At 40.1% G+C, this 27,136-nt stretch overlaps 3 protein-coding genes across 4 annotated transcripts in view; 1 reads left to right on the top strand and 2 right to left on the bottom strand.

The window, feature by feature from the left end:
* LOC116334951 (ATP-binding cassette sub-family D member 2) overlaps positions 1-17,196 on the bottom strand; it is a 37,265-nt gene extending 20,069 nt beyond the window's left edge. For both annotated transcript variants that reach the window (XM_039600832.1, XM_031758511.2), the window contains exons 1-8: positions 15,887-17,196; positions 15,213-15,393; positions 14,709-14,830; positions 8,790-8,952; positions 8,091-8,185; positions 5,485-5,630; positions 4,593-4,738; positions 283-367 (exon numbers count right to left, since the gene is read on the bottom strand). In XM_039600832.1, coding sequence (XP_039456766.1) covers positions 283-367; positions 4,593-4,738; positions 5,485-5,630; positions 8,091-8,185; positions 8,790-8,952; positions 14,709-14,830; positions 15,213-15,393; positions 15,887-16,831 — 1,883 coding nt within the window. In that variant the 5' untranslated portion in view covers positions 16,832-17,196. The remainder of the gene's footprint in view (positions 1-282; positions 368-4,592; positions 4,739-5,484; positions 5,631-8,090; positions 8,186-8,789; positions 8,953-14,708; positions 14,831-15,212; positions 15,394-15,886) is intronic.
* Positions 17,197-17,396: 200 nt separating this feature from the next.
* Positions 17,397-23,444, top strand: LOC116334936. The gene is made up of 14 exons (XM_031758490.2): positions 17,397-17,566; positions 17,667-17,706; positions 18,523-18,673; positions 18,773-18,905; positions 19,023-19,080; positions 19,182-19,296; positions 19,400-19,500; positions 20,876-21,003; positions 21,091-21,327; positions 21,421-21,454; positions 21,709-21,736; positions 21,826-21,920; positions 22,318-22,993; positions 23,096-23,444. Exons 1-14 carry the CDS (start codon positions 17,544-17,546, stop codon positions 23,290-23,292), a joined length of 2,016 nt encoding a protein of 671 aa, XP_031614350.1. The 5' UTR covers positions 17,397-17,543; the 3' UTR covers positions 23,293-23,444.
* Positions 23,445-23,576: 132 nt separating this feature from the next.
* LOC116334952 (proton myo-inositol cotransporter) overlaps positions 23,577-27,136 on the bottom strand; it is an 83,995-nt gene continuing 80,435 nt past the window's right edge. Inside the window, exon 10 of the mRNA XM_031758513.2 lies at positions 23,577-26,674. Within this exon, the coding sequence (XP_031614373.1) occupies positions 26,448-26,674 (227 nt within the window). The 3' untranslated portion in view covers positions 23,577-26,447. The remainder of the gene's footprint in view (positions 26,675-27,136) is intronic.

Genomic DNA, 27,136 nt, shown 5'->3' with positions numbered 1-27,136 from the left:
TTAGTCCAAAAGCAAAAGCAAAAAAACAAAACAAAAAACCCATTTAAAACCTGCAATTTGCCTCACAGGCATTACCTGCATATATACTGATCTCATTATTTGGCCACATTCATTATGAGCATCCACCATTTATAGAGTTATTATGTGCAAATATGTAAACGTTGAAAAAACACACTTTAGTTTACTCTTCAGCATTCGAATTTTTAGCAGTAACTCCTTCTGTGAAAACAGCCAATGGGCTACACGCTAAGAAATGTTAACCCGTAAGTTATTTCTCCTTACCTGTGGTAGAACATGCGGGCCATGCCCATCCTCTGCTTCTCACCTCCTGACAGCACATCCTTCCAGTCCAGCTCAGCATCCCAGCCTGAATAAAAAAGGAGGTATTGCAGAGTAAGCAAGATGTTTTTTGAGTGTTCTTTTTTTTGTAATGATCCTCTGAACTAAAAGATTATCACCAGGGGGCAGGATTTAACTGTTTTTAGCCTTGACTATGAGAGGAAATAAGAATATGTTTGTAAACACTTGTGTGGATCACTCACTGCACCATCTTGTGGTACAAGTTGGTATAACATGAAAGCACAGCCAGACCCTATTTCAGCATCAGCTGTTATCCCTTCAGAACTATACAGAGCTGCAAAAAAGTATTTGCCTGATTGCTTATTTTTGTATATTTGTCACACTTACACGTCTCAAACATCACACAAATTTCGATACTATACAAAGATGACCGAGTAAATACAAAATGCAGTTTTTAAATGATGATTTCATTTATTAAGCGAAAACAGCTATCCAAACTAACCATCCTGGGCCACCCTTGTCAGCAGGGCTGCAATCAAGTGTTGCGATGATTCAGTTCAATTCAGTTGAATTCAATTTAATTTATACAGTGCCAAATCACAACAACGGTCGCCTCAAGGGGCTTTATATTATAAGGTAAACCCTACAATAATACATACAGAGACACACACAACAATCATATGACCCCCTATGAGCAAGCACTTTGGCGACAGTGGGAAGGAAAAACTCCCTTTTAACAGGAAGAAACCTCCAGCAGAACCAGGCTCAGGGAGGGGCGGGGCCATCTGCTGCGACGGGTTGGGGTGAGAGAAGGAAGACAGGATAAAAGACATGCTGTGGAAGAGAGACAGAGATTAATAACAAGTGCAGAGATTCAGTGCAGAGAGGCCTGTTAACACATAGTGAGTGAGAAAGGTAACTGAAGAAGAAATACTCAATGCATCATGGGAATCCCCCAGCAGCCTACACCTATTGCAGCTGTCACTACCCGATCCGTACCAGAAACCCGATCGGTACCACGCATGCGCAAATCTTACGTCACTTCCTCTATTTGCCAACATTGCGACAGTTAATGTATTTGAGTGACACGGTTAGCGCCCAGTTAGCTCCTAGCATTTCTCAACAGCTCTGCCTCCTTTTCGACAGCCCGGGACAGTTAAAGAATGGATAATCCGTTTACAAACAAATTCATGCTTTTCTCCTCAACAGAGAGAGTCCCCCGATTGAACAACAGCGCCGTAAAATAAGAAGAATGGCGCCGAATTACAGACTTAATATAATACAGACTTAGCAATATGTCACGTGAAGATTCATCAGCCAGATTAAGTGTTTACTGACAATTGACAGTGATAGCGGACATCATCATCACTATTCCAACAATCCTCTCCGCACAGACAAGCAAAAACACACTCGACTATCACTAAATCAAATTAAACATGCATTTGTAATGACGCTACTTCAGTTTACAATACGGTTCATTCGCTCGGTCAGCAGGTGGCGGTATCCTCGTACACTGGGGAGTAAACTGCCATTAAATGAAACAGAAGAAGAAGAAGAAAAAAATCTGCACATGTGCAGTACGGATCTTTTTATTTTTCGTTTTTGTCTACATTATATTGAAATGCTTCATTATTGCAAACATTTTAAGATATAGTTATTATTCTTAACATCTTAACAGATACTCTGACCTGTAACTATCGTAAAATGCTTCGACCGGAAGTAGACACCGTTCGCACATGCGTGGTACCTATCGGGTTTCCGGTACGGATCGGGTAGTGACAGCAGCATAACTAAGGGAGGATTCAAGGTCACCTGGTCCAGCCCTAACTATATGCTTTAGCAAAAAGGAAAGTTTTAAGCCTAATCTTAGGGCAGATGACTGGCAATGAGTCTTTCACAGCGCTGCAGAGGAATTCTGTTGCACTTTTCTTCGCAGAATTTTTAAAATTCAGCTCCATTGGAGGGTTTTTGAGTTTTTGAGGTCTTGAGGGTCATACTAATACCTCTCAAACTGGACTTTGAGTAGGCCACTCCAAAACTTTCATTTTGCTTTTTTGAGCCAATCAGAAGTAGACTTGCTGGTGTGTTTTGGAATCAGTGTCTTAACTCAAGTTTGCTTGAGTTTAAGGGCATTAACTGATTGCTGGACTTTCTTCTTCCTCTCCTGTAGAAATCATGGTTTCATCAACTATAGCAAGTCGTCTTGAAGGAGCAAAGCAGCCCCAGACCATCACGCTACCACCACCATGTTTGACTGTTGGAATGAAATGCTTTTTTTAATTAAATGCTTTGTTAGTTCCAAAAAGTTCAACTTTTGTGTCATCAGCCCACATAATATTTTACAAAAGTCTCTGTGATCATCAAGATGTTTTTTGACAAATGTGAAATGAGCCTTTTTGTTATTTTTGCAAGTGAGGCCTGCAGTGCTTTAGATGTTGGAGTGATTTTGGTACGCCAGCCAGTCCTCAGAAGCTTCACTAGTGTTTTCTCCAAGTTTTCTCTAGTTGTGGATAATGGCTCGCACTGTGGTTCACTGGAGACCAAAGTCTCAGAAATAGCCTCGTAACCATCTCCATAGTGATACAGTAGATGTCAATGACCGTGTTACCTATCTGTTCTTTAGATCGTGACATGATGTGTTGCTTTCGAGATCTTTTAGCCCACTTCACTTCATGTCCTATTTAAGTGATTTCTAGATTTAACACGTCTGGCATTATTCTGGGTGTGACTGGTGAAATTGTACGCATCTTTCCAAAAAATGTGTCTAATCACAATTAATTTATGATTAAACCCAGCAGTCCCTAAACCCCCGGGCCATGGACCGGTACCGGTCTGTGAGTCGTTTGGTACCAGGCAGTGAGAGTTGAGGCTCGGGTGTCAAATTGATGGTTTTCAGGGTTTTTACCGTTAACTCAGTTTCCCTGGGTCTTTTCCCGTGTTGTAGTTGTGTGTCTTATTTTGAAAGAAATATTTACGCGTTACCATAGCGACCAGAGCATCAAGGGGCAGAGAGGAGAATGTTACTCTCAATGTTGTTGGCGCATTTTAGGAGGACGCTGCTAATAAAGTTACACAATTACTCAGTGAATTCAGGTTATTATTATATTTATAAAAATAACACAGTTTTCATCTTGGTCGTATCATTTTATTTTGTTGTATTTATCTGCGACACCTTAAAGGCCGGTCTGTGTAAATATTGTCTGACATTAAACTGGTCCGTGGCGCAAAAAAGGCTGGGGACCGCTGATTTAACCTACCTGGCCCCCTTTTCAAATAAGGCCAAGTAGGTTAGGATAGCTTTAAACATAAAAAATAAACAAAATCATTTGAAAACTGCATTTTGTATTACATTGTTGCGCTCTACACAGATGTTTTAGAGAAGAAGTAATAGCAGTTTTTCAGTTTTTCTGCTGATAGCTTTAAAAAAATAACTACAGGAATTAACAACAAGCACATTTTAAGGTGGTGTTAGTTGGATGTTGTGGGATTATATATGATGACAGGAAATATTTTTTCTCCTTTGTTATATGAAACATGGAGAAGGCACTTAGAGTGTGATGGCACACAAAAACTAATGAGTAAAATCCATGAAAATGAAAACTGCAATACATGACTTCACATTAAATACTAGACTAAATTGTAAAGAGGTAAAGAGAAGACAAGGACTGATGGACTAAACACAATATCCTATTTGGTTATATTGCATGTCTTTGTGAGCCCATAATAATGTGACTGCATACACGTGGGCTAATTACCATGAGTAATGCAAACCTTTCCAAACTGTTTCACAGTGCAGCTATTCACACATTAAACCTTCTTGCGGCGCTAAGCTTGGTACAGTAGATGGTTCACAACAGTGTAACCATTTGTTCTGCAGGAGGGAGAGAGTGGCTGCCAATAGGTCACACACTCGAGTTTAGGGAACACCAATAATATGCGAGCTCAAGCTCCTGGCTGATGCACACAGTGTGTTTGATCTCAAACACCAGCGAAACTTTTCTTCACAGAAACTTAATGGTTTATAATTAAATGCTTAGGGTTTTTTCTTCCCACTGTTGCCAAGTGCTTGCTCACAAGGGGTCATCTGATTGTTCTCTGTTTTATTGTAGGGTCTTTACCTTACAATATAAAGTACCTTGTGCTGTGATTTAGTGACAAGGTTGCTTTAGCTCAGTAGTTGATTTTAATTTAGTATGTTGAGTTTTTTTTCTTATCTGGTGATTGTGTGTCTTTTGATTTGTGTGGTGAACTGCTGCTCTTTCATGGATAAATAAAAATAAAAGCCGTCTTACCTCCCTCTCTGTTGACAATGTGATTGAGGTTGACTATGGCTAAGATGGCCTCTAGGTCCTTGTCACTCATTCCTCTGGCAGCCATGTCCTCCACCGAGTCTGGGTAGATCACCTGGTCCCGCAGTGAACCTACTGACATGTATGGCCTGGGGAAACATAAATGCACATAAGTTGTATCCGTAATGAGCACACAAATTGTGTGACAAAAGCATTTTTAGACACTTAAAGAGCAGGAGCTGAAAGAAAAAGATGTCTGTTTTGTAGACAGTGTGTCGGATTCTGTCACAGCTGCCAGCTGGCCATCTCATCCTATGTATGAAATATTTACCGCACTGCAGGAGGGAGTCAGCCATGGGTACGATTACATTTGAAGGTTTGGCTAAGACTGCTTCCCACATGGGCGGCAGATCCTTGGTTTGAATCTCGACTGGTTGGACCATTACCTGCCTGTGTTCTCTGTGTTACCCTTACTCTCTCCTGTCAGAGTTGCTATATTTATTTTACTGTCTCGCTCTAAAATCAACATAAAAATGATAAAATGTTATCATGATAACAGCTGCTCCTCCAATTGTTGCAGCTCTTGCTATATAGTAATAATGGAGAGAGGTTACGCATAATGGATAATTACCAAATAACTATAATAAAATTTAATTTGATAATATTTATCATATTTAATCATTCTGCAGAGCTAGTATTTTAAACTTAATCTGGACAGTAAATATTTGACTCTGTCCAGAGCTCTGGTTTCTCTCTCAGCTGCACAGACACACTCAGGTCCTGTTACAATGGATTAGATTACTGTTACGGTTCACTGGTACAATGATCAAACCCTGCACTTGTTTTGTCTGCCGTGGGACCTGCGATTATTGAGAGTGTGCATTTGTGCGTATACCTCTGAGGGATGTAGAACATATGCTGAGGGGAGGGTTTGTGTAGCCGGCCGCCGTAGACAGGCCACAAGCCGCCGAGGATCCTGAACAGAGAGCTTTTTCCACAACCATTAGGCCCTGTGATCAGTAGGTGCATGCTCTCTTCCACCTGAACGAGAGAGACGATTTATTAATTCTCCTGAAGCAGAGTGGGCTGTCAGTGTAATTACAATGCATCACTAGGCCATAAAGCTGTGGAAAAAGCACGAGTGGGTGTTAAGCTGTTACACACAGAGAAGACTGGTGACTGGCACAGCAAACAGGAAATCTGAAATCTCAACACAAGTAGACTGGAAAATATTCCCCCCAGATATCCTTGCCTTTTAACAAGACCCTGTACTGTTTGTTTGTTCTCTGAAACCTTATGAGCTACAGCTGAGGGCCAGATGAGGGATCATGCATACAGCAATCATGAAAAGACGGTTTTCTGTCCCTGAAAAGGGGTTTTGTATATTGAACAAAAGTTTTAAAAAAACAATCCAGATGAAAATATATAGAATTTGCAAAATATTATCTTGCACCTGTCAAAAATTAGTATTTAATATCATATTGATATAATAAATTAAATTATTTATTAAATATCTTTATATTTCAGTAAATTGTGGCTAATAAAAGTTAAAAAAGCCTGATTAATTAATTAATCAAGGCGAAAGTTCTACATATTTAAGGGCTTGGGCACTTTAAGCGACAGGTGCTAGCTAGCTTCTCAAGCGTCACCTTAGCTAATTAAAGTCACTGAACTGGAGCTCTCACGGCTCGTGTGGTTAGTTTTACTAACAGACTGTTTAAGAAGCGCTCTTTTTTTGGTGAATGAAGCTCTAGTATTACTTCATTCATATAGAAGTACTAATTTGTAAGTATGGTATATGGCTACAGCTTACTAGCCAAGCTAGCTTGTGTTAGCTGATAACTTGGCACGCCCCAGTGTCCTATAAATACGCTGATTCTGGCTCAAGATTAAAAACGTAGTGATGCCTATAAGGCTAATGCTTTGAAACATTAGGCCACAGCACACATTACTACTCTATCATTAGTCTTTAGAGCTTTAATCCTTTTGCTGTGGTTAACCATGGTTTCCATGGCGAGCAACCAAATATAGAGCCTCATTCATAAACGATGGATAAAAACGTTTCACAAACAAATTTATGATTAATATTTTGTATTTTCATGCATGACTATGCATTTCAAATTATATTACACACCACTCTTATTGCTACTTATACTACTGCTAATTATTATTATTTAATTTTGGTCCATGTTTACAGTTTTACAAAACAACATTGGCCAAAAATTCTTTAGAATTAGAATAAAAAACTTAATAATATGATATTAACTTACGTGTTACAATGCAAATTAATAACTGAAAATGTGTAGATTTTAAACACACTTTAACAGGGTTATCTTATCATATGGGTCACTCTAAGTTTCATATGAACCTAAATGTCAAAATGTTCCTTTTTTCTTTTACTTGTGCCACAGTGAGTATCTCAAGTTAAATTATATTCATACCCCCATTATTTCAGCCAGCTCTTCATCCTCAGACACTATTACCATCCTGCTTTTTTGCCTTAGTGAGCATGCTCTTCATCTGTATGCAGCTTGCTGTATGCAGATTACATGCAGTGATCTGTCCCATAAATCTTGCAGTAATTTTGCATGTGGACTTGTTTTTTTCATGCAGGGTAAGAACTAAAAAAAGAACTTAAAAGAAAAAAACAGAACTTCTTCAGTTCTTCAAAAAGCTGCCATTTAAACTTTGTGTATGATATTTATATTGAAGCTGACATTTTTAAGCACAGCATCAGCGTCTTTTTCCGTTATCAGCTCAATGTCAGCGGCGTACTCTTGTGTAATGACCTCAGGCCAACATATATAATTGGAGCTTGGTGCAGTCTGCACAGAGGTCTGTTTGCCTGTGGTGTTTGAAAGAGATAAGCTATTCTTATTCATTTGTAATGATTACAAAAGCTGATTCTTTTGATGTCTCAAAAAGCATTTTATCAAAAACATCATTATGTCAGTGTTTCCTATTGTTGCCTCCTAACAAAAGAAGTCAGCAGGTCAGAACTTTAAAGGCAGCTTGGAATAAGAGACACATTTTGTCTGGTATCAAATTATCAGCGATGAAATCATGCTAACTCAATTATCCACGTACAAAGAACAGATGAAAGGATCAGCAGACCCTCAGCCACTTTTGAGTGAAAAAAACAGAACCTGTGCTGAATGGAGGATGAGCAGATCTTTGCAGTAGATTCACATCTATGATACGGAGCGTTGTGCATTATACCCTGCATCCAAATAAAACTGGAAAGTCTGATCTGTGATTTCAACCACCATGAAATCCTCATGAGGTGAATATAGTAGTGAAAATCCTGAGGGGAGCAACAAGTTGACACCCAAAGGATGTATCTGCTTTCTAATGAGACCCTGGGGTATTGTTTTTAAATGCTAATAAATTCTACACGGACCAAAATCCTCAGGAGTGAAGTCAGTTTCAGAACATTTCAAAGTCAGAGGGGCCTGGACTATCAGTTAAAGTGGAGCTCAGAAGGAAAAAAAGATCAGCCACCTTGAAGTTTAGGCAAGATACTACAACGTCTCCATTTGGTGTGATAATCGGGACGTTCTCACACACGATGCCCTTGTCCACATCAATCACTTCGCCTGCAGAAACACAGAAACAGAGAAAAAGGATCAGGAACTACAGTAATTGTGTATTAGAGTAACAGATTGGACTCTGTGTCTTTACCACTTCACTTATTCATTAGCTTAGCATTACCCTCTAACATAAGACGCTTTCTATTAGAGTGCATCCAACCTTTGGCCATTTAGTTTATTGATTTCTTATAATGTAAGTTGATCTGTAGGTTGGCCCACATAAGGTTTGTGGAAATCATAAAATCTGGTCAAACATCATAAATTAGCAGCAAAACTTGAGCCTGAAGTTAGCATTTAAGACAAATTCTGTTATTGATTTGAGTGAGGCAACTGCCAAAGCTATATGCTAATATCCATTAACTCATTGCTGATTGTTGCTAATTTGGACAACAGAATGGATCGAATAACTGTTGGCAGACAGATGTTGTTGGGCAATGAACTGAGCGTTTAACACTGACTATGTTTTGACCTGAACCAAATCAAAGCCTACTCTGGCCTTCAGGTAGCAGAAGTGGTAAAAGCAACAGAGGCTGTTCTGATGGCAACCTCTTCCTCTTCTGTTTTTTTTTTTGTATAGACAAAGAGGTGTTGTGTGTACACAGCAAGCTACCCTTTATTTCCAGCGGTCCATCTATGTGCATCTCAGGCTTGCTCTTCTTCTCTGTCGTTGTTGTGGCTGACACAGAAGAGCGCTTGTAAATGCCCTTCTGGACGTCCTCGAATACGACAAACATGTTGTGGACCCTCGCAGTGTAGCCTGCCAGCTCCGTGACCTGTCCCAACAAACACACACGGGTCAGTCCGTCTCTGGTAGATGTTAGCGTCACCACCATTGTGATAAAGATCACGATCATGGCCATGTACCTGATAAAAATGTGACTCCATGAGTGCAGGACTTGGAACATTGATCCTAAGCTAGGTTTAATTTTAACCTCGGCTGCTGCATCTGCAGTAGCCATAAAGTACATTCAGTGCCCCCATTAACAGGAAGTTCTTCCTCCTCAACATCTCCTGGTGCTTGCTTATATTAAATAATTAAGGTTTTTATGATCTGATGAAGGCCACAAGACTATAACATTAACATGTCTGCTGCATGGCCAAAACAAATTGGCAAAATTAAGATCTGTCAATACGTTTCCCTAAAGTTTGTGTCAGTAGACAAGCAGACTTAGAAAAAGGTTTTGAATCTGTGTAAAATATAAAAACAGAAAACAAAAAACAGAATGAAATCATTCACAAATCACATAAATCTGAATTTTACTCATAAAAAAATACAGAAAACATATCAAAAGTTTGACACTACTCATTCGTTAAAGCTGGGGTGGATACTCGTTCAACATGAAAATTTTCTGCAGTCAGAGGAATCTAAATCTGACTAAAGACAGGGACCATCTGGCGTGTTATCAGTGCTCAGTTTAAAAGCCTCTCTGATGATATGAGGGTGCTTTAGTGCCTGTGGAACTGGGAGTGTGCACATCTGGACAGGTACTATAAATGTTGAAAGGTATATTCAGGTTTTAGAGAAACATTTGCTCCCATCGAGATGACGTCTTTTTCAGGGAAGACCTTGCACATTTCAGCAAGACAATACTAAAGCACATAAAATATCTTTCAGAATCTGGAGGCCGAACTTTTTACCAGATGACAAAGGCCCAGAACTGTTGAGCAGCTAAAATCGTATGAGAGACAAGAAAGGGACAACATCCCTCTGCCTCCTCAGTCCCCAGACTTTTACTGACAGTTGTTAAACGAAGAGGATGCACCACACAGTGGTAACCATGACCCTGCCCCAACTTCTTTGTGAGGTATTGCTGCCATCAAATAAAAAAAAAAGCTCATATTTTTCTTAAACTGCTACATTTTCTCAGTTTGTGTTTTGATGCTTTTTGTTTCCCATATGCAATTTTGAATTGAATTAAAATTACAGTTTTATAAGATTCAAAAGTCATTGTATTTTGTTTTTACTCACATTTACAAGGCGTACCAACTTTTCCTTACTGTTTGTGTGTGCTTTTGCATTAGATATGTCATATATTTGCTTTTCCTCTTGTGGTTCTTCGCACCGTGATAACAGGCATGCACGCAGATTCTCGCATAGCTCAAAAGAAAAAAAAAAGCCTGCTTCCACTTCCAATGTTCAATTTTTATCCTGACCACATCTCACTGAGATCATAATTTCACTTCACTTAACCAGCTCTGAATGTCGTCCTTCAATAATATACTACTTATTCTGTATTTTCACCTTGTATTCATCTACCTCTTCCTGGATTTTAAAAAGAGATTTTTGTAAACATGATCATAAAATTAGTAAAATAATACATTTACTGCTCTGAGGCAACAGGGGAAAGGAGCCAAATGTGTTTACAGGCACCTGGAGAGTGTTTCTTTTCGCTTTCTGTGGTGCACCCTGCAGCGAGACAATGCCGGCTGTTGACACAGCTTGATTATTTTAAACATCGAGCACCATTTCTGAGAATTCATTGGCACCGTGCGGGGCGGCGGACCTGCTCAAACTCATTCAACCAGTTACATTTCTACTCGTGTGCTGGTTTGCCCAGTGGCTGCCAAAGTTCAACAGCATAGCAATATATATGCAGCTTCAGTTTAGTTTATTATGATCCTCATTAACAGCACCAAAAAACCTACTGGGAAAAAGAACCACAGCCCTGCATAATGACATCTCACAATTCAACATAAATAAATTACAAATAAATTACATAAATTACAAAACACGCACATTTGTGTTCTTTATATTCTGCCTTTGTTCAAAATCCCTGATGAAAATATGCTGTTGGACTCTTTTTTTGTCTTAGTAATTAGTTCAACTTTTGCATGATATATCACCCAAATGTTAGTCCGATTGAATTTTTCTTGCTTTTGCTAAAATAAAGTGTCCTCCTAAAGCCGGGAACACGGTGTAATAATGCAAAATCCGTTTTGTACGAGGCAAATGGACATCTTATGCAAGAGAGATCCTTTTGATATGGCTGTATATAAGTAAAGAATACGTAAATAATCAGTTTAAATATTTAACCAGCCTAGACATTCATGCAGCATTGTAATATTTGTCCTGAATTCACAAAAAAACATACTGGGGCAAGTTAAATACTGCTAAAACCATCACATCCACTATTCTGGTTTAAAATCAAGCAAACCTGAGCTTTTTAAACATGACCAAATTGTCAAATACTGGGGTCAGCATATGTGCAAGTTAGGGCTGTTCGATATAACGATATATATCGGATGACGATAGAAAAACGTCTATCGTTTCATTTTACGCTATCGTTTGTTTCGTGGTGTCGCAAAATAAACTGTTTACGGCAATATTTTTTCATTATTTTGATGGTCACTGTAGTGGCTATATTAATTTCCTAAAGTTCTCTCTTTCTCTTATATTTAATATAACCACACTACAGACGGACAAGCGCTTGTTTTTATGCGTTGTCGTTAGCAACAACGACGGTAAAACCACCTCGTGTCCGCTTGTTTATTTTCCACATAAACCTTTCACAATAAAGCTCAAGATCCTGTTGAGACTTTTCAAAATAAACTGAATCACGTGAAAGACGCAGAGTATTTACGGATGAGAAGCAAAAAAGAGCCGTCAGGTGCTAAAAAATAAACCTTAGACTCAAACGTTAGAACAGGCTTTTCCCCGCAGCACGCTGTGTAATAAATACTCACAAAGAAAACGGGGGCCTTTACAACCTTTGTCTAAAAATGTATCGTTTCATGCATCAGTTAACTCGACTCCAGGTACGCGACGCCCAGCTGGAAACACTTCACCCAAGTCGAGCTGCCCGAGATTCACAGAATTTACAGAAAATGTTACATTTTTGTGATTTATATCGTTATCGGACGATAGATGTCTTAATATCGGGATATGAGATTTTGGTCATATCGCACAGCCCTAGTGCAAGTAACCCCTATGAGTTTCTTTTTTTGAAATCTTGGGTCTGTATGATGTCACTGAGAGGGGATGTCCCTAATATGGTCATCTCAGAAGAGGGGGAATCAAATGAAAATGCCCCCCTCCACTATAAGTTAATAAGGATTATTTTGAATTGTGACTCACGTGAAGCTAATCTGGTAGCAGAATAGATCCCTTTAACTAAGGCCCAGCTGCAGATTAAATGAGACCTGACTGCCCACTCGTAAACACAGCCCTGTTCTGAAGACCAGACAAGACAGGTGCTGTAATCTGGTGCTTGCTAGGTTTTTTGGTGTACTCAGCAGGTGTATTAGGAAATACAGCCGCTTCATCCTTTCCGATTGGCCTAAAAAGAGTTCAAGTAAATGCTGTTGATCTTTCAGCTCTGCAGAAGTGCGGAGCTGAAAGATCAACAGATGGAGGATTATTTGCAGCTAAGCTGAGCTCTGAGAGAAGGAGCTCTCAAAACACACACACACACACACACAAGCGCTGGGTTTCACTGACCTATAGTGACATGAGAGTGATGGTGGATTCACTCTTCAGGAAGTGAGGCCTATTTAAGCCCTCTGTGTTCAGTTCTGTTCCCATAATAGAATTCCAAGCAGTGTAACACATACAGCATCCGAGCACCAACCTGACCCAGTTTTGTTTTTTACTTAGTCACTGGATCACGTGCTGATAGAACAGCGTGCCAATTTTAATGTACAGTAATGAACTACTGTGTTGTGTGTGAGGTTGGTAGATATCAGCCAGCACATCTTCACGTCTGTGTGCTTTTCACACAAAAATAAAAAAACAAAAAGGGGACTTTTAGTCTTACTTTGTGATTGTGGAACAAGGAACAAAAACAACAGCAAAGCTTTTTAAGATGAGTAACAAACTACCGCAAGCTAGGACTTGTCATGGGCCTATCTGACTGCACACACACACACACTCCTCCATATTAAATAGGCAGAGTGTGTGGAGGCGTGAGCTGGGCACGCTGCCTCAGGAATGCGCTCCATCCCTGCTGTCTGTCAAACTGCACACACTCACACATCTCTTGGCCTTGCATGCAGGGGCACGCCGCTCTGCATCTCAAGCCACACGCGCACACGCGCTCAAAACAGAAGTGCATGCAGGCTTAAACTCGTATCCCCCGGGAACGTGTTTTTCACAATAAAATGACAGTCATGGTGTGAAGAAGGTGGCGTGATGGGTAATTCTTTAGCATGGGTGAAACAGTTAAGGAAGCTCACAGCCAACCGCAAGCAGACTGAACCAGTTTCATTTCCTCCTCTTTGACGCTGTTTTGGGCTGTTGAACCGTCGCTGACAGTCAGGTTACTCGCTGACAGGCATGAGATAAATCCGCCAGATCTTTGCTCAGATATTCCATATTTTTACAAAGGGAATTATCAAAAAGCCTGGGATAGTACACGCCAACACACAGGGTGGCACGTGATCAAAAGTGCAGCAGTACTAATGAGCTGCAGTGCAACACAGCTTCAGCACAAATGTGCTGCAACCAAATCCTCTTATGGACTTCAAAATGTAGCCTGAGAGAGACAGAGAGAGAGAGAGAGAGAGAGAGGGAGAGAATGAACTGGTCTTGCAATTTCTTTCTTTCTTTTTTTGGATTAAAGTGCAACGAAAGATCAGGGATTTGGCTGTCAATGAACAAGGTCTTTCATTCAGCTTTTTTTTCTCTTCTTTCCTTTTTCATGCTGTGTGCTGAGTTTTGCAAGAAGAAGAAGAAGAAGGAGAGAGATGGACATAAATCAATCAGACATTCACGATCTCCACTCGTCCAACTACACACGGGCCACCGGAACGACCCACCAATGATCAAACTCGGCCAGTTTATTTCTTCAAGAAGACATTTTTACTGACATCTGAAACAAAAAACTGCAAAGTCGTGACACTCTGTACAGTCTTGGGTACTTCCTACTGTTCAGACAGATAATTAAACCTAAAAAGCTGCCAGATATGTTGTGAAAGAACAAAATGCTGAATGATTATAAGTTTAAATAAGAGCAAAAGACCTTTTCTTGCATGAAACTTCTGCTGCACTGCATTTGATTCTCAAACACATCATTTGCAGGATATAACACGTATTCAAAAGGCCACATTCATAAATTTCCATCTTAAACAGCGAAAATCTGTTATTAACAGTTCATACAGTCAGTAACTTATCCAAAAATAATGAAAAATCTGTAATTTAAGGCCTTAAAGGGGAACCTTACTAGTTGTTGCTTTTCTGGACTCTACTAGAGCAGCTTTGCATGATTCAGTTCATGCACAGGATGAAAGAAGCTGTTTTACCCTCCTCCCTTTAACCCAGTTTGTCTTCTGATTGGCTGCCCTTTCCAAACAGCAGGTCTGGACAGGAGGTTGGACTCACAGCCAGAGCTGTGTGCCTCAGATGACTAGATTAAGGGTAGATATGTGCTCTCACTGACATCAGAGTTGCTGCAACTTTCAGCATGGACGAGTATGAAATGCATGTGTGCATGAGGGATCAGTGTAAGATGTGGGCCTGTGAGTCTCAGTTATGAAGTTTTCTGATTTAAAATGACAGCAAAGCTGGGTTAAATTCAGTATACTACGTGCGCACCTCTTTGTAGGAGGACATGATCCTCTCGATGGCATCAGCTCCTGAAGCCAAGAGGTTACGTGCGGTGGTGAACGCCTCCGTCCTCTCGCTCACCATCACCTGGGTCTGACCGTCAGCTGTTTCTATAAGGGTGGAAAGACAGGCACAAGACATGGGACAGCAAGCAGAACAATTAACTTCTGGACCTCAAAATACAAAACAGAGCTGTGTGCGTCAGCGGCACGAAACATATTTTCACACTTGCACCTGCGAGCATAAGGATACGATGGAAAAAGGTTCATTAAATATCTGTAGGTACAGTGTAATAAGGGACTCGGTTACAGGCTTATTATTGATGCTTAGTGCTCATCAGGGAGGTGTGGGAGGCAGCTACTGTTTTCACACATGCTAATCAGCTCCCGCTGGAAGAGCAAGCAGTAACTACAGTTATTATAGTTGCACTTAAAAGGCTTAATATGCACAAGACGTGTGCTAGGGTAACGCTACACCTAACCAACTCCCTACCGCTGTCAGCAAAGCCGGTGGCTGTGATGATGGGCACGGCCACCATGACGAGCCCGGCGCCGCTCCACACGTACTTCATGAGGAACTGCTCGATCATGATGTACCAGAGCCGTTTGGACAGGATCAGGTTCATCTGGTCCGCCAGGGCCCGGTAGCACTTCTGCAGCTGACACATCTCCACCTGCAGCGGGCGGTACATCACAACATGAAGCAACACATGTATTTCCCAACTCCCTGTGTGATCTGTGAATAAGGCTTCTTCAAGATAATATTAAAGTCGTTCACACTGATGCTCTTTCAGAAGAAAAACAGCTTTAGTCAATAAAGTTAAAACTAACTCTGCTGCTAATCTTTGTGCCGGCTCTTATAGCATAATTGTGATCCTAACAGCCTCAAGCAGCAGTAGATGGAACATTGTTATGGATATGACCATTCATCTTAGCTGGCCATCCTCAAAGACCTACCTACCTCTAAAGTTACCACTTCACCCATGGTAATTACATTGGTGTCTACAGATTGTAAATGTGTTATGCATTTCACACATAACGTGGCACATCCGGGCACAGACACTTCCTAATAAATAAACACAATAATGATCGTGTGGTTGCACGTAACTGCCACACCGCTTCCATTCTGCAGCTAGCACTCACATGCCCACATCAGTCTCTGCATACCTTGTGTCCTCTGTAGAAAGCGATTTCCTCAGCATTAGCAATGATCCTAGAGTGCACATAGCGCAGGTAGCCCTTCCTGTGAGCCTCTTCGGCCACCAGCTTGCCAAATTTGGGCGAGCATGCACGCAGGACTTTAGCCGTGGCAAACACCACGAGCCCTGCCAGCAGCGTCGGACCGGAGGCGTTGGCCCCCCTGGACCTGGCGGTCTGAATCAACGTGTAGGAGGTCAGCATCACATCCAGTATAGGCTTGGTGAGGTTCGAATAGAGATGGGCCACGGACTGGGAGAACATCATCACGTCCTCGGTGAGAGACTGGTCCGGGTTGGCGAGCCTCCCGTCCATGTTGCTGACTTTGTAGTAGGTCTGATCGGTGAAGTAGGTCCGATAGGCATGGTTCACCAGCCGGGTGCGGAAGGCCAGAGCCAGTTTGCACTCCAGGTACCGGATGGCGCTGTTGACGAACGTGGCCGGGATTGCAATGAGGAGCCATTTGATCAGCTGGATGATGAAGCGTTTGGGTTTTTTCTCCACGATCGTTTTGACTATCTTGCCGTCCAAGCTGGCAACGTAAATAGACAGAAACGTCCTAGATATCAGCGCCACCGAGTGCAAAGAGAGCAAAGCAAGCTCTCTGGAAACGAGCTTGGGAAAGAGGATTTTACCAAGTTCCAGCATCTGCTTGAAAAAATCAGCATTTACCCCCGGGGATGCTTTCCTATCAATCACGGGATCCGTTTGAGTATTTCCCGAGCAAGTGGAGCCGTTCTCCGCCTTTGAAGCCCGGTGATTGCTCCCAGGATCTTTGTTTTTGCAGAGCTGCTTGCAGATGATGGGGTACAGCGTTCTGACACCGTATGCAGCAGCCGCCAGAAACACTGCTCGCTTCGCCGCGGCCGTGCGGTCCCATCTCACTTTAGACGCCGCATCGAGGATGTTGGACATTTTTCAACCGTTAGTCGTCTCTGCAACCAGCCCTTACTACACCCATCCCCCAGACCTGACTCACCGCGTCGACATAAAGAGCGAGAGGGAGTTCTGATGGCCGGATTGATGTGAAGCGAGCCCGATACTTGTACCGCTACATCCTGCTCCCCTTTTTTGCGCCAGCTACCAGCACTACAAACTAGAACAAGTGCACTTCCGGTTATTGTTGCTAAATTAAAGGCGTTCCTACCTCCACCACACAAACTTGTCTGTGTTAGCTTTTATTTTATAAAGAAAATCAGCCAAACATCCGGTTTTGCTGTCGTCGCTGGCGACTTAGTTTGCGGAGGGTTTTTTTCATTGGTCGAGCCCCCGGCAAAAATATGATTGGTTGTCTGACAGCCGTAACTAAATTAGTCCCAACTGTTTTATTCTACTATACTATTTTATTTTAAGCAAATGTAAGGCACAGTGAAACAAAATACAGAAATAAAGCAAATAAACTCCATAAAAATTACACATATATATTTTCTTCTTTGGGAATTTCTGAGCGTGTGTCCGAAGTCTGGTGGTTTGTCCTCGTGCTTCTATTGTAGTCTGAAAGCTAAGATAAAGTTAGCTACTTAGCTGAAACAAAACAATAAGCTATGCATGCACTCTGAATTTCTGTGCTGACACAGGCACAAAAGCTAGATTTTGTCGTTTCTATAGTAATTAAGAGCTGTTAAAAATGAACTGGGTCGGAGGTTCACGGTAAGAGAAAGCACATTTTGGTTATTAGCTGATGTGTTAATGTATATCATATTAGCCTATAAATGTTTAAGCTAACTAGACATGTAACTGCTCATTTCAGAAACCGATTAGTGATGAGGAATAATGCCAAAAAGCAGAGGGTAAGACAACCAAATAAAACTTACATTATTTACAGTAAGTGCAGGACCCCAAATGCAAGTAGAATGCTAAATATTAAATGTTTAATTGTATACTCCATAAAATATTGTATCCAGAAGAAAACTTGCTTTAAAGTGATGAATTTCTAACCAGGGTTGTTTTACAAAATGGAAAGAATTGTTTTGACTTTTAATTTTGAGTAAAAGTTAAATTCTTACATAAGGAGGCCAATAGTGCACAGGTTGCATACTGAAAATATATTAAAAGTAGTGGAATAACACTTTTAATAATAATAATGATAATAATACATTTTATTTAAAAGCCACTTTCAAGACACCTAAGGACACTTAACAATAGAATAAAAGACATAGTAGAGCAATGACAAAACAGAGAACTATATATATATTTATTCATGTTTTATAATGTGTGTAGCATTGGACTTGGACTTGTTCTCAACTTTAATTACTTATTTGTTGTTTGGTATTTTTAGTAGAAGGGAACTTAGCCATTTGAAAAGCCCACACATAGCCTATTTGAGGCTTCAGTGATGTGAAGTCTTAAAACTCAACAATACCCCCAAATAATTCATTAATAATCACTAGCTCACATTACTGCCTTTGTTTTTCACAAAATCATTTTATTTATTTTTCATGTAATAAAAATTTATATCCTTGTGTAATGATAATTAATTAAATAACAATCACTAATGGTCAAGCTTGATGTTTTTTCATTGTAACCAGTTTTGTAAATGTATTAGATTAAGAAAGCCTTTGTCCCTGTGTTGTCCCTAATTATTGGTTATGCTTTTTCTGTTCCAGGAATTCTTTGAAAAGAGAAAAATGCAACAAAAACTGAAAAACATGGGAATACCTGTCCCAGCCCCTTCCCTAGGCAACACTGGTTCTGGTAGTTTGGACCTAATGACTCTGTTTATCGTCAACCAGATTGCTGCTAAAAAAGCATGTAAAGGTGAGATTCACAGCCCCAGATCACCAGAAAACAATAATATAATACATTTAAGCCTCAGGATGGCAAATGATGTAAACACATAGTGTTCTTGTTTTTCAGATCCTCCTAAAGCAGCAGTTCTTGGCAGCTGTAAAGCAGGAGCCAGGCATAAGAGAAAAGATCCTCTGGTGCTCCCGATGAGCCCCTGTTCCCCATCACGGCTGTGTCTTGTTGAGGGCCAGTCTGAGTACAGGTATAGCCCCACTGTGGGTTATCAGTTCTTGTATCCTGTTATGTTAATATAATAATAATCATCTGAATAAATGGAGTGAAAAGAGTTTTAAAAGTATTATATTTTCCATCTTAACAGTGTTCAAGAAAGCAGAGAAAGAAGGAAGGTAATTCCACAAGGGTTCAAGTTTCAGTGTGTAAGTCACTTTCCTGCTCTTCATGGTTTTACTTCAAGTTAACGAAACGTGCTTAATATGAACAAATGTAAAGACACTCACTAAATCCCTGTTTTTGTAAGTTGTCGCCAGTACTTGAGTCGGGTTTCTCAGACAACAGTGCCTCTGACTACCTGCCTGCCATGCCTGATGCTTGCAGCCCTTTCTCTTCTGCCTCATCTGCCTGCTCAGGCCAAGGTTGTGTAACACTAATAGTCTATTAACAACTATAACTCAGTTACAGTACTGCGTATTCTTCTTTGCGTGATGATATCTTATGAAATCCAGCTGGTCTCCACAGGAATTTTCACCCTGCAGCTGAATCTCCAGAAACAAAGCCAGGCACTGCATCCCTCTTCTCCCCCACCCTGGGACACCTCAGTTTTATCGCAGACCGAGGCAGTAAGGGATAGCTCTTATTAGAATTACATCACTACTTCAAGGTTAAAGTTGTATTTTTTACACATTTTACCCCACACATGGTTTCATATATAAGAAAGCAAAAGTATGGAAACTCTGACTTGAGTTGAGAAACTTATCTTAAGTTGGTGTGGAAAAATGGCTTATGTTGGTGTTGTTTAACAGGCCAACAAAGATTTTGGTAACTTCTCAGAACTCTTTACAATAAATCATATTGTGCTTTAATTATGGAATGTGATATACATATGTCAGGTGTGTCAAGGTCTTTCACAGCAAATATAACCTTTTTTGTGTAGTAATTTCATTCATGGGAATTAAAAACTGATAATGTTGCCATGAGGCTGAGATACACATCAAAGATGGTTTGCTTCAAGTAGAAGCTGCTGAAGTAACTAGATCAATGGGCCTATTCCTGATAGTCTGGTGGTGAGGTGGTCCAAATGCTGGCTCTGCTGGGAAAACTTCCACAACTTCCGTAACTCAGGGTCACCAGCGTTTTGCCCTTTAACCTGTAAGACTTTAAATGAGTGGGGGAGGGCCAACTTCGATGAAAATTGAAGCTGCATGCCATCCTTTTCGCATTGGCTTTCTTCAGATTGTGAGAAATGGATAGCCTGTCCCCCAGTGAGCTCATCTACAAACATGGTTTTTGCACACCTACACAAGTGTAATCCCAGGTGCCCAATTATAAATACTTATTTATATTTATTCAGGCTATTCAGGCCTAAAATTCAGACGTTCTTGTTCGATACAAAAGGTGAAAACAACAAAGAAAAAGTAATGTAGCATTACTTTTAGTATTACTAAAGGTACTAGTATTTTATCATATCACTATAGTATTTTAGTAAGTAAAATTTATTTATATAGCACTTTTCACAGTTAAAAATCACAAAGTGCTTCACAATAAACCAGAAATATAAATAAAATTTAAAAAAATAATTAAAAGCTTGTTTGTATAGAAATGTCTTCAGCTGCTTTTTAAAGGGGTCAAGTGTAAAGAGTGCCTTGGTGCCACTGCCCGAAAAGCCAGATCCCCACGTGTTTTGAAGCTAGCACGTGGGACCAACAGTAACCTCTGACCTGAAGTGCTCAAGAAGAAGCATGAGGTTTCAACAGGTCAGAGATATACTGTGGAGCTTCAACATGTAGAGCTCTGAAAGTTAAAACTAAAAGTTTAAAATGAAACCTAAAATTTGCCGGCAACCAAAACTGGAGTAATATATGACCTCTTGTTTTAGACCAGTTTATAGTCTTTGGACCAACAGCATCTCTTGCTAAGAGAAAACAGTTACAATCTAATAAAATGTGACAATAATGTGTCTTTCCTCTGACAAATGCTGATTTGTTTCTCTGTCAGTTTCATCCTTTCTCTCAGCCCAGAAGTATGACAAACTCTTCTCCCTGGTTGCACAACGTTAACCAACCCTTCTTCCAACTTGAGAACCCCACAGCATCTCAAGTCCTCTTTGGCAGTCCACAACCAGGGTGAAAACAAGTTTACATTTTAATTGGTTATTTTCTATCCTTAGCTTCAGTTTTGTAACCAATCAGTGCCCGTGTCTGTTGCCACAGTAAAAGCAAGGCAGAAGACCATGCAACATATGTGGACAGCATCTTTCTCAACCAGCCAAACGACAAAGAATCCATGCTGGACTTCATGCTTAACCAGTCAGAAATTCAGCAGCAATTGGAGGACGATGTCTTTAGAGGCTTTTGTGATGAAGATTGTGAAGGACACTCTCATTCTGGGAGTGCAAAATCAAAAATATGTCTCCCAGATCAGACATCGGTAAACTCTTCTGCACCACAGTAAGTGTTTGCACTTCCAGTCTAACGAAATGCATTATTAAGGAGCAAATTTTGAATCCATTTTTATGTTGGGTTTTATTATTTTATTGCCAGAACTGTGCCAGACTCACAGTGCATGGGAGCAGAGGTAAGAAGTTTTTTAAAAACTACATGTGGGAGTAAAGTTGCCCTTTTACTGCCACCAAGTGGTCAAGTTTGGAACTGCGATGGAATTAACTTTAAATGTGTAGAAAGCAAATCATCACAAAGTTTAATGAGCCTCTCCACTCATCATAAGCTGCCATATAGAGTTCCTAACAGTTTATATTTCATATTTTTATAACTGGATTATATACATGGGTACAACAGAAGTGTGAAATATTTATTATGTTTTGTTCACAGCCCTGCAACTGCACTGACACAAGGTTTTGTAAGTTTCCAAGGAGTCTCACGTTAAGGAAATTCATTTATTATGTACATGTTTGAGGAAGAACGTGTTTTTTCCCTCTAATTCTACAGCATGCTTTGGAGACAACACTGGGCCAGTGAATGGCTCTGAATATTCGCCAAGTTACTCTTTTAGAGGAGGTTACCTCAGTCCAGACTCAAATGATGTGAGTGAAGCTACACTGTGAACTTTATTCCAACTTTCTGAAGTGCTCTACTTGGAAAGTTATCTTTGAAATACATTAAAGTAATCTTTCATCAAACCCCTCAAAACTGTAGCAAGTTTATGGTGTATTTTTGTAGTACTGATGTTAATTAAGCTGTAGATTAACTATCAACACTCTGGCAGTTTCTGCATCCTCCTTTTTTAATTAAACACATGAGTAAATTACTATTAAACAGATGATCATCACCTGTCCCAAATAGTTAACACCAAAAAGCAACACTCATTAACAGCACAGTGTTCTCTGCACAGTGCCACTGATTTATACCTCTTTCCGGGACATATTTTCACACCATCTGACACAGGAATTGCTGTTTTCTACTTTTAAAACTATATATTAGGATGAAGACTGCTATCAGCTATGCCTCCCAGCATCTGCTTCTTACATGGATCAAGCCTTTAGCCTCAGTGGCTCACAAGGGAATTTAAATGAAACACTCTCTGAGCTCAGGCCTCACACCCCACGAATAAGATCCCAAATGGACTTCAGAGTTGACCTAAAAGTTACCGAGAACATGGCTACCCCAGATAAGGCCTTTGAAAGTAAAGGGCAGGAGAAAGAAAGCAGCACAGCTCTCCTTTTATCTCCACACCCTTCAGCTCAAACTCAGAGCTCAGATGTCTGCAAATGCAAGAAAACATCAAGTGAAACTCAAGATGCAGGAACTCAAACAGTACGCAGCCCCTCGGCTGGGGTGTGCGATGCTTCGACTCAGTGCAGCTTTGTTGTAGACAGTGCTCTTGGGTATAGCTTGCATCTATCAAACGCTGACATGTCGGAGCTGCCTCCAGCCACAGGGAGGCAGGCCGGTACTGCCACAGAGCCAGATGCACTCACAGCTTCACCAGAAAACTCCAGGAGCGAAGAGAAGCAGACGCCCTGGAGCAACAAGAAATCAAAGGCGGATTCCCTGTCAGGCAGGAGCATGATCACTGCTAATAACGGTGCCAAAACGATTCTACAGAGACCCACAAACCCTTTTCTCACGAACGCCCTGAGCACGACTAATGTCAGAGGTATGACATGAAAGTGAAATAGTCAGCTCTCTTTATGTGTTGTTTTAGAGAAACTTGAGATAGAAAATCACATTAAAATTTGCTCTCATGTTTCTAATTTAGGTCAGGAGAATAAAGAGGGCAGGGATGAGACAGAACAACACGAGAACTGCCCTCCAATGACAAGCTTTTCAGATCAAGAGAGGGAAGAGGGCACATCTGGCACCAGAGTTAACATACTCTCAAAGGAGGCTGAAATGCTTCAAGAAATAGCCAACATTTTGCTCCTCCTGAAGCAGAGGAAAATTCAGGGCTACTAAGAACAGATGGATGAAGACAACAGGAAATCAGTTCTGTGCTGTGCATCTTCTTTTATTTTAAAGCAATAGTCATAAAAGTAGATTAAAATAATTATAGTGTTCTTAATGTTGTGATGCAGTTTATGCAGTTAAATAAAGCTCCAAAACATGAATTTGATTCATACATTTATTTCTTTCCCCATATACACAATATTTCATGAAGATATTTATCTTTATATAATATAAACTCTAGCAAAACATTTACAGCTTGAACAATAATCAAATATACAGCACTCTTTTTTTTAAATTTGCATTTTTGTAATACCCCACAAACTTTAGCAAAAAACACACATAATTGGTTCACATAGAAAAAAATGTAACCGTTTTACTGATAAGTACACATTTAATGCCCTCAGCTGTAGTAGAGGACAGTATTAACGCAACCGGAGGTTAAGGGCTGAACACCACATTATCTCTGACAGGTGCAGCCTAAAACAATCACATTAAATAATTGGTTGACACAAGTTTTCGTTACTCAGTCTGTGCCGTGGACAGGTAAATCTGTGGTTTCTGTGTGTAGTAATACTTTCAGTACAAAACTAGCTTGTGAAGTTTTAAGAAAACTCTGAGTGAAACTGATCGAATACAATCCTATACTGAATTACAGTTGCTAGTGTTTTTCTGTACCTTTCACTCCAGAGAAGCTGCTCTAAATTAGTTGAAAAGCAAAGTTTTGGAAGCTTAAGTTATTAATCTGAACTATATTTCGCAATGTTTTTTTTTATTGAAATAAACAATCAAAGCTCATCTTCGAGGATTCCTTTATTACTGCTCTGGCTTAAAAAAGACATCTATCTGGAATATTCTCGCCCCATAACTACAAATCACAAGTGCTTTACAATAGAATAGCTTATCATTTTCAAACGCAAGTTGAATATTTAACCTTTTTTTGTGCTGACTTCAATTCTTGATATGATTTTATTGTAGTCTGTACATGTTGACACTACTTTTTGTGTTTGCTTTGAAAAATGATCAGCTATTATAACACTGAAGAACTTGCAACTAAAGAGGCAACTATGATATTTGAAAGCTTTTTTTATTTTTAAAAAATCATCCGGAGGTTTTCCACATGAGGGTGCTTGTGTGCTACAGTATGCCGTCACTGTTCTTCCATTTATTGAAGGAATTTGTTTTTAATCAGTTTTTTTTCCCCCATAGGTATCCACGTGACACCTTGAAAACACCAAAATTACTACAATACTTGCAAATACCACCGAGTTTTAATGGATCACTTAGGTGTAATTGTCCCACGGCATTTGATGGTCTTTTTCTTGTTTTAAAAAGAGGTACTAAAGTCTATAAATAACGATGGGTTAGGATAATGGACTGTTGAAAAAAACAAAAGAAAAAAAAGGTAATTTTCTGCTAGCTCATTATCCGTTTTTTTTACTGAGGTTTCTGGGTATTTCTATTAATGTGCGGTTAAAAACATAGAAGAAATTATATGGAAAATTCCATCATTTTAAACGTTGCATTGTACTGTATTTTTACAATCGTTTATTTTGGGTGTCTGCCATGAGAAACCTGTTCACTAAGCACAGCAGCAGCCTTTGTACCCCCTACTTACCCTTTTTATTTTTTTTGTTACACAGTTGTCTACTTTCCAACAGTTTTGCTACACAGAAAATTACGTGTATTTAACTAACAAGGTGTAACCTTACACAGTTTACACTTTTACAAAACAACATTGCCAAATTACGCTAAAGCCTACTCCTCAACTTTTGACACAAGAACTACATAAATGATATGCTCGGCTTTTTGTACATAAGGCTGTGAAGGAAGACACAAAGCAAAATACATGAAAATTATAGTCAATAAAATTCCATCACAGGTGAAATGCAAATATGCACATGTTAAAATTAAAAAAAGGCCATGTAGACCTACAGGGAATGTGACTGAAAAATGGCCATTAGGCACCTTCACAATACACAGGCACTAATATTATCAATGTTCAGATAGAACGAAACACTTAAAAATCTCAGTCATCAAGCTAAAGCTTACTTTTACTGCTACAGACAGAACAGCCCGGTTTCATTGCTGGATATTACAGACAGTATATCCAGAAATAACGACAAGAAAAAGTTCATTGCAAGAGTTGCAACATTGGTTCGTAGGGTAGGTTTTGCGAAACACATTTTAAATGAAAAAGTAAGCAACGCTAAGGAAATTTGTAATTTGTCGAAACCTGGATTAACAAAAACATCTGTTTTAAATAAATATATAAATACACAAACCACACTGTAGCACGAGGACTTCCAGTCCTTTCAGGCCTACCACGTTTGTAAGAGCGGTTTTGTTTCGGCACCCGTCGACAACACAAGTTTACTCAACCGTAATGATATACCGTGTGTCTCTGGCGATTGCTTTTCATAAAAATACAAACTGCAAACAGAAGAACATCAGCTCAAGGACTGACATTAAGTGTGCTACGCTACAAGCTGAAAAAACGAGACAGCGGAATGTGTCTCATACACCAAGGCATAATGGTACGAAAGACGACAACAGCTGCTGTCCAGTCAACAAAAGTTTTGTGGCTTTCTTTACTGTAGCTTTTTGAATGGAGTTGCCATTGTATTCTGACACAAAGCTCTGGGATAAAACCGTGTTTAAATCATAAATGGTACTTATAAAACAAATGCACAAAATATTAGGGACAAATTCGATTCCCTGTATTTTGTATCTTTGTATCTGTTAAACAGTCATAACTAGTCTCCATGAAAAAGTCACTGGAGTTCTATGTATTATGCTTTGCCTATTATCTGTGTAGAAGGCCAGTGTTATTGACTTCTGTGGTTAAAAATAATAAGCAGGTCTGAAACCAGATAAGGTGCCAGGTCACCCCTGAATTTAGAGAATGAACTAATGGGAAACATTCATGCTAAAGCATTAGTGTTGATTGGGATTTCCCCAAATGACTGCTTGAAAAGTGAACTGATACATGTTACTGATAGAAGGATAGTCTTCTAAAATGTAATTCCCAATCTATGTTGGAGGTAAACCAGTGGCCCCTCAGATCACAGGAAAAAGAACACTATTACAGACTCAGCCGCTCTGCATGTTCCAGTGAAACAGCTAATGAAACACCCAGAGGGAGGTAAGCAACACCCAAGTGTCCCCTAGTCTACATCTGATGCGTCATTGTCCGATAGATGGTAGTTTGAACCTTTGACCCGGATGTACTCAACCTGCCGTCCCTCATCCGAATCAGAGGCGCCGCAAGAGCAAAGGTGGTTTTCGAACAACGCTTCGATCTCCTCCAGACGTCGGGATTTGGTTTCTGGCAGGCAGCCATATGTGAAGAAGAAACCCAGCAAGGCCATGGTGGAGTACAGGAAGAAAGCTCCTGAGAAGACAAAGCAAAAGAACACGCTGTCACCGAGGATAGCCACCCACAAAGATGAGAAACACAATGGCACAACTTCAGAGTTCTTATAAAATGATTTGCTTGTTTTCATTCACTGCCAGAAAAAGAAACAGCGATGGTGACAACAGATCCCGTGGGCAGCTAATATTAGACCACGACTGCCCACGCACTTCTAGGGACGTGTGTGGTGAAGAATGAAAATGTTTTTGCAACACTGCTTTCAAACTGTTGGTCCTATGATAAATGTGGAGTATAAGTAAAAGGCCCCTGTCAATGTGGCCTTACAGCAGGGTTAACGGGAAACAAATAACTATGTGACAAATGAAAATAAGGGTTCATACGAAAAGACTGACACAGGTTTAATGAGATTTTGTGGCAACCATGGTCCGTATTTTCTTCTTGTCAACGCACAGTGACATTTTTAAGTTGCAGCCGAGTGCG

This window comes from Oreochromis aureus, linkage group 17, assembly GCF_013358895.1.
Source record: "Oreochromis aureus strain Israel breed Guangdong linkage group 17, ZZ_aureus, whole genome shotgun sequence".
In the NCBI taxonomy this organism is placed as follows: Eukaryota; Metazoa; Chordata; class Actinopteri; order Cichliformes; family Cichlidae; genus Oreochromis; species Oreochromis aureus.
Note: the sequence above shows the minus strand (reverse complement) of the source record. Positions and strands in the feature narration are given on the sequence as shown.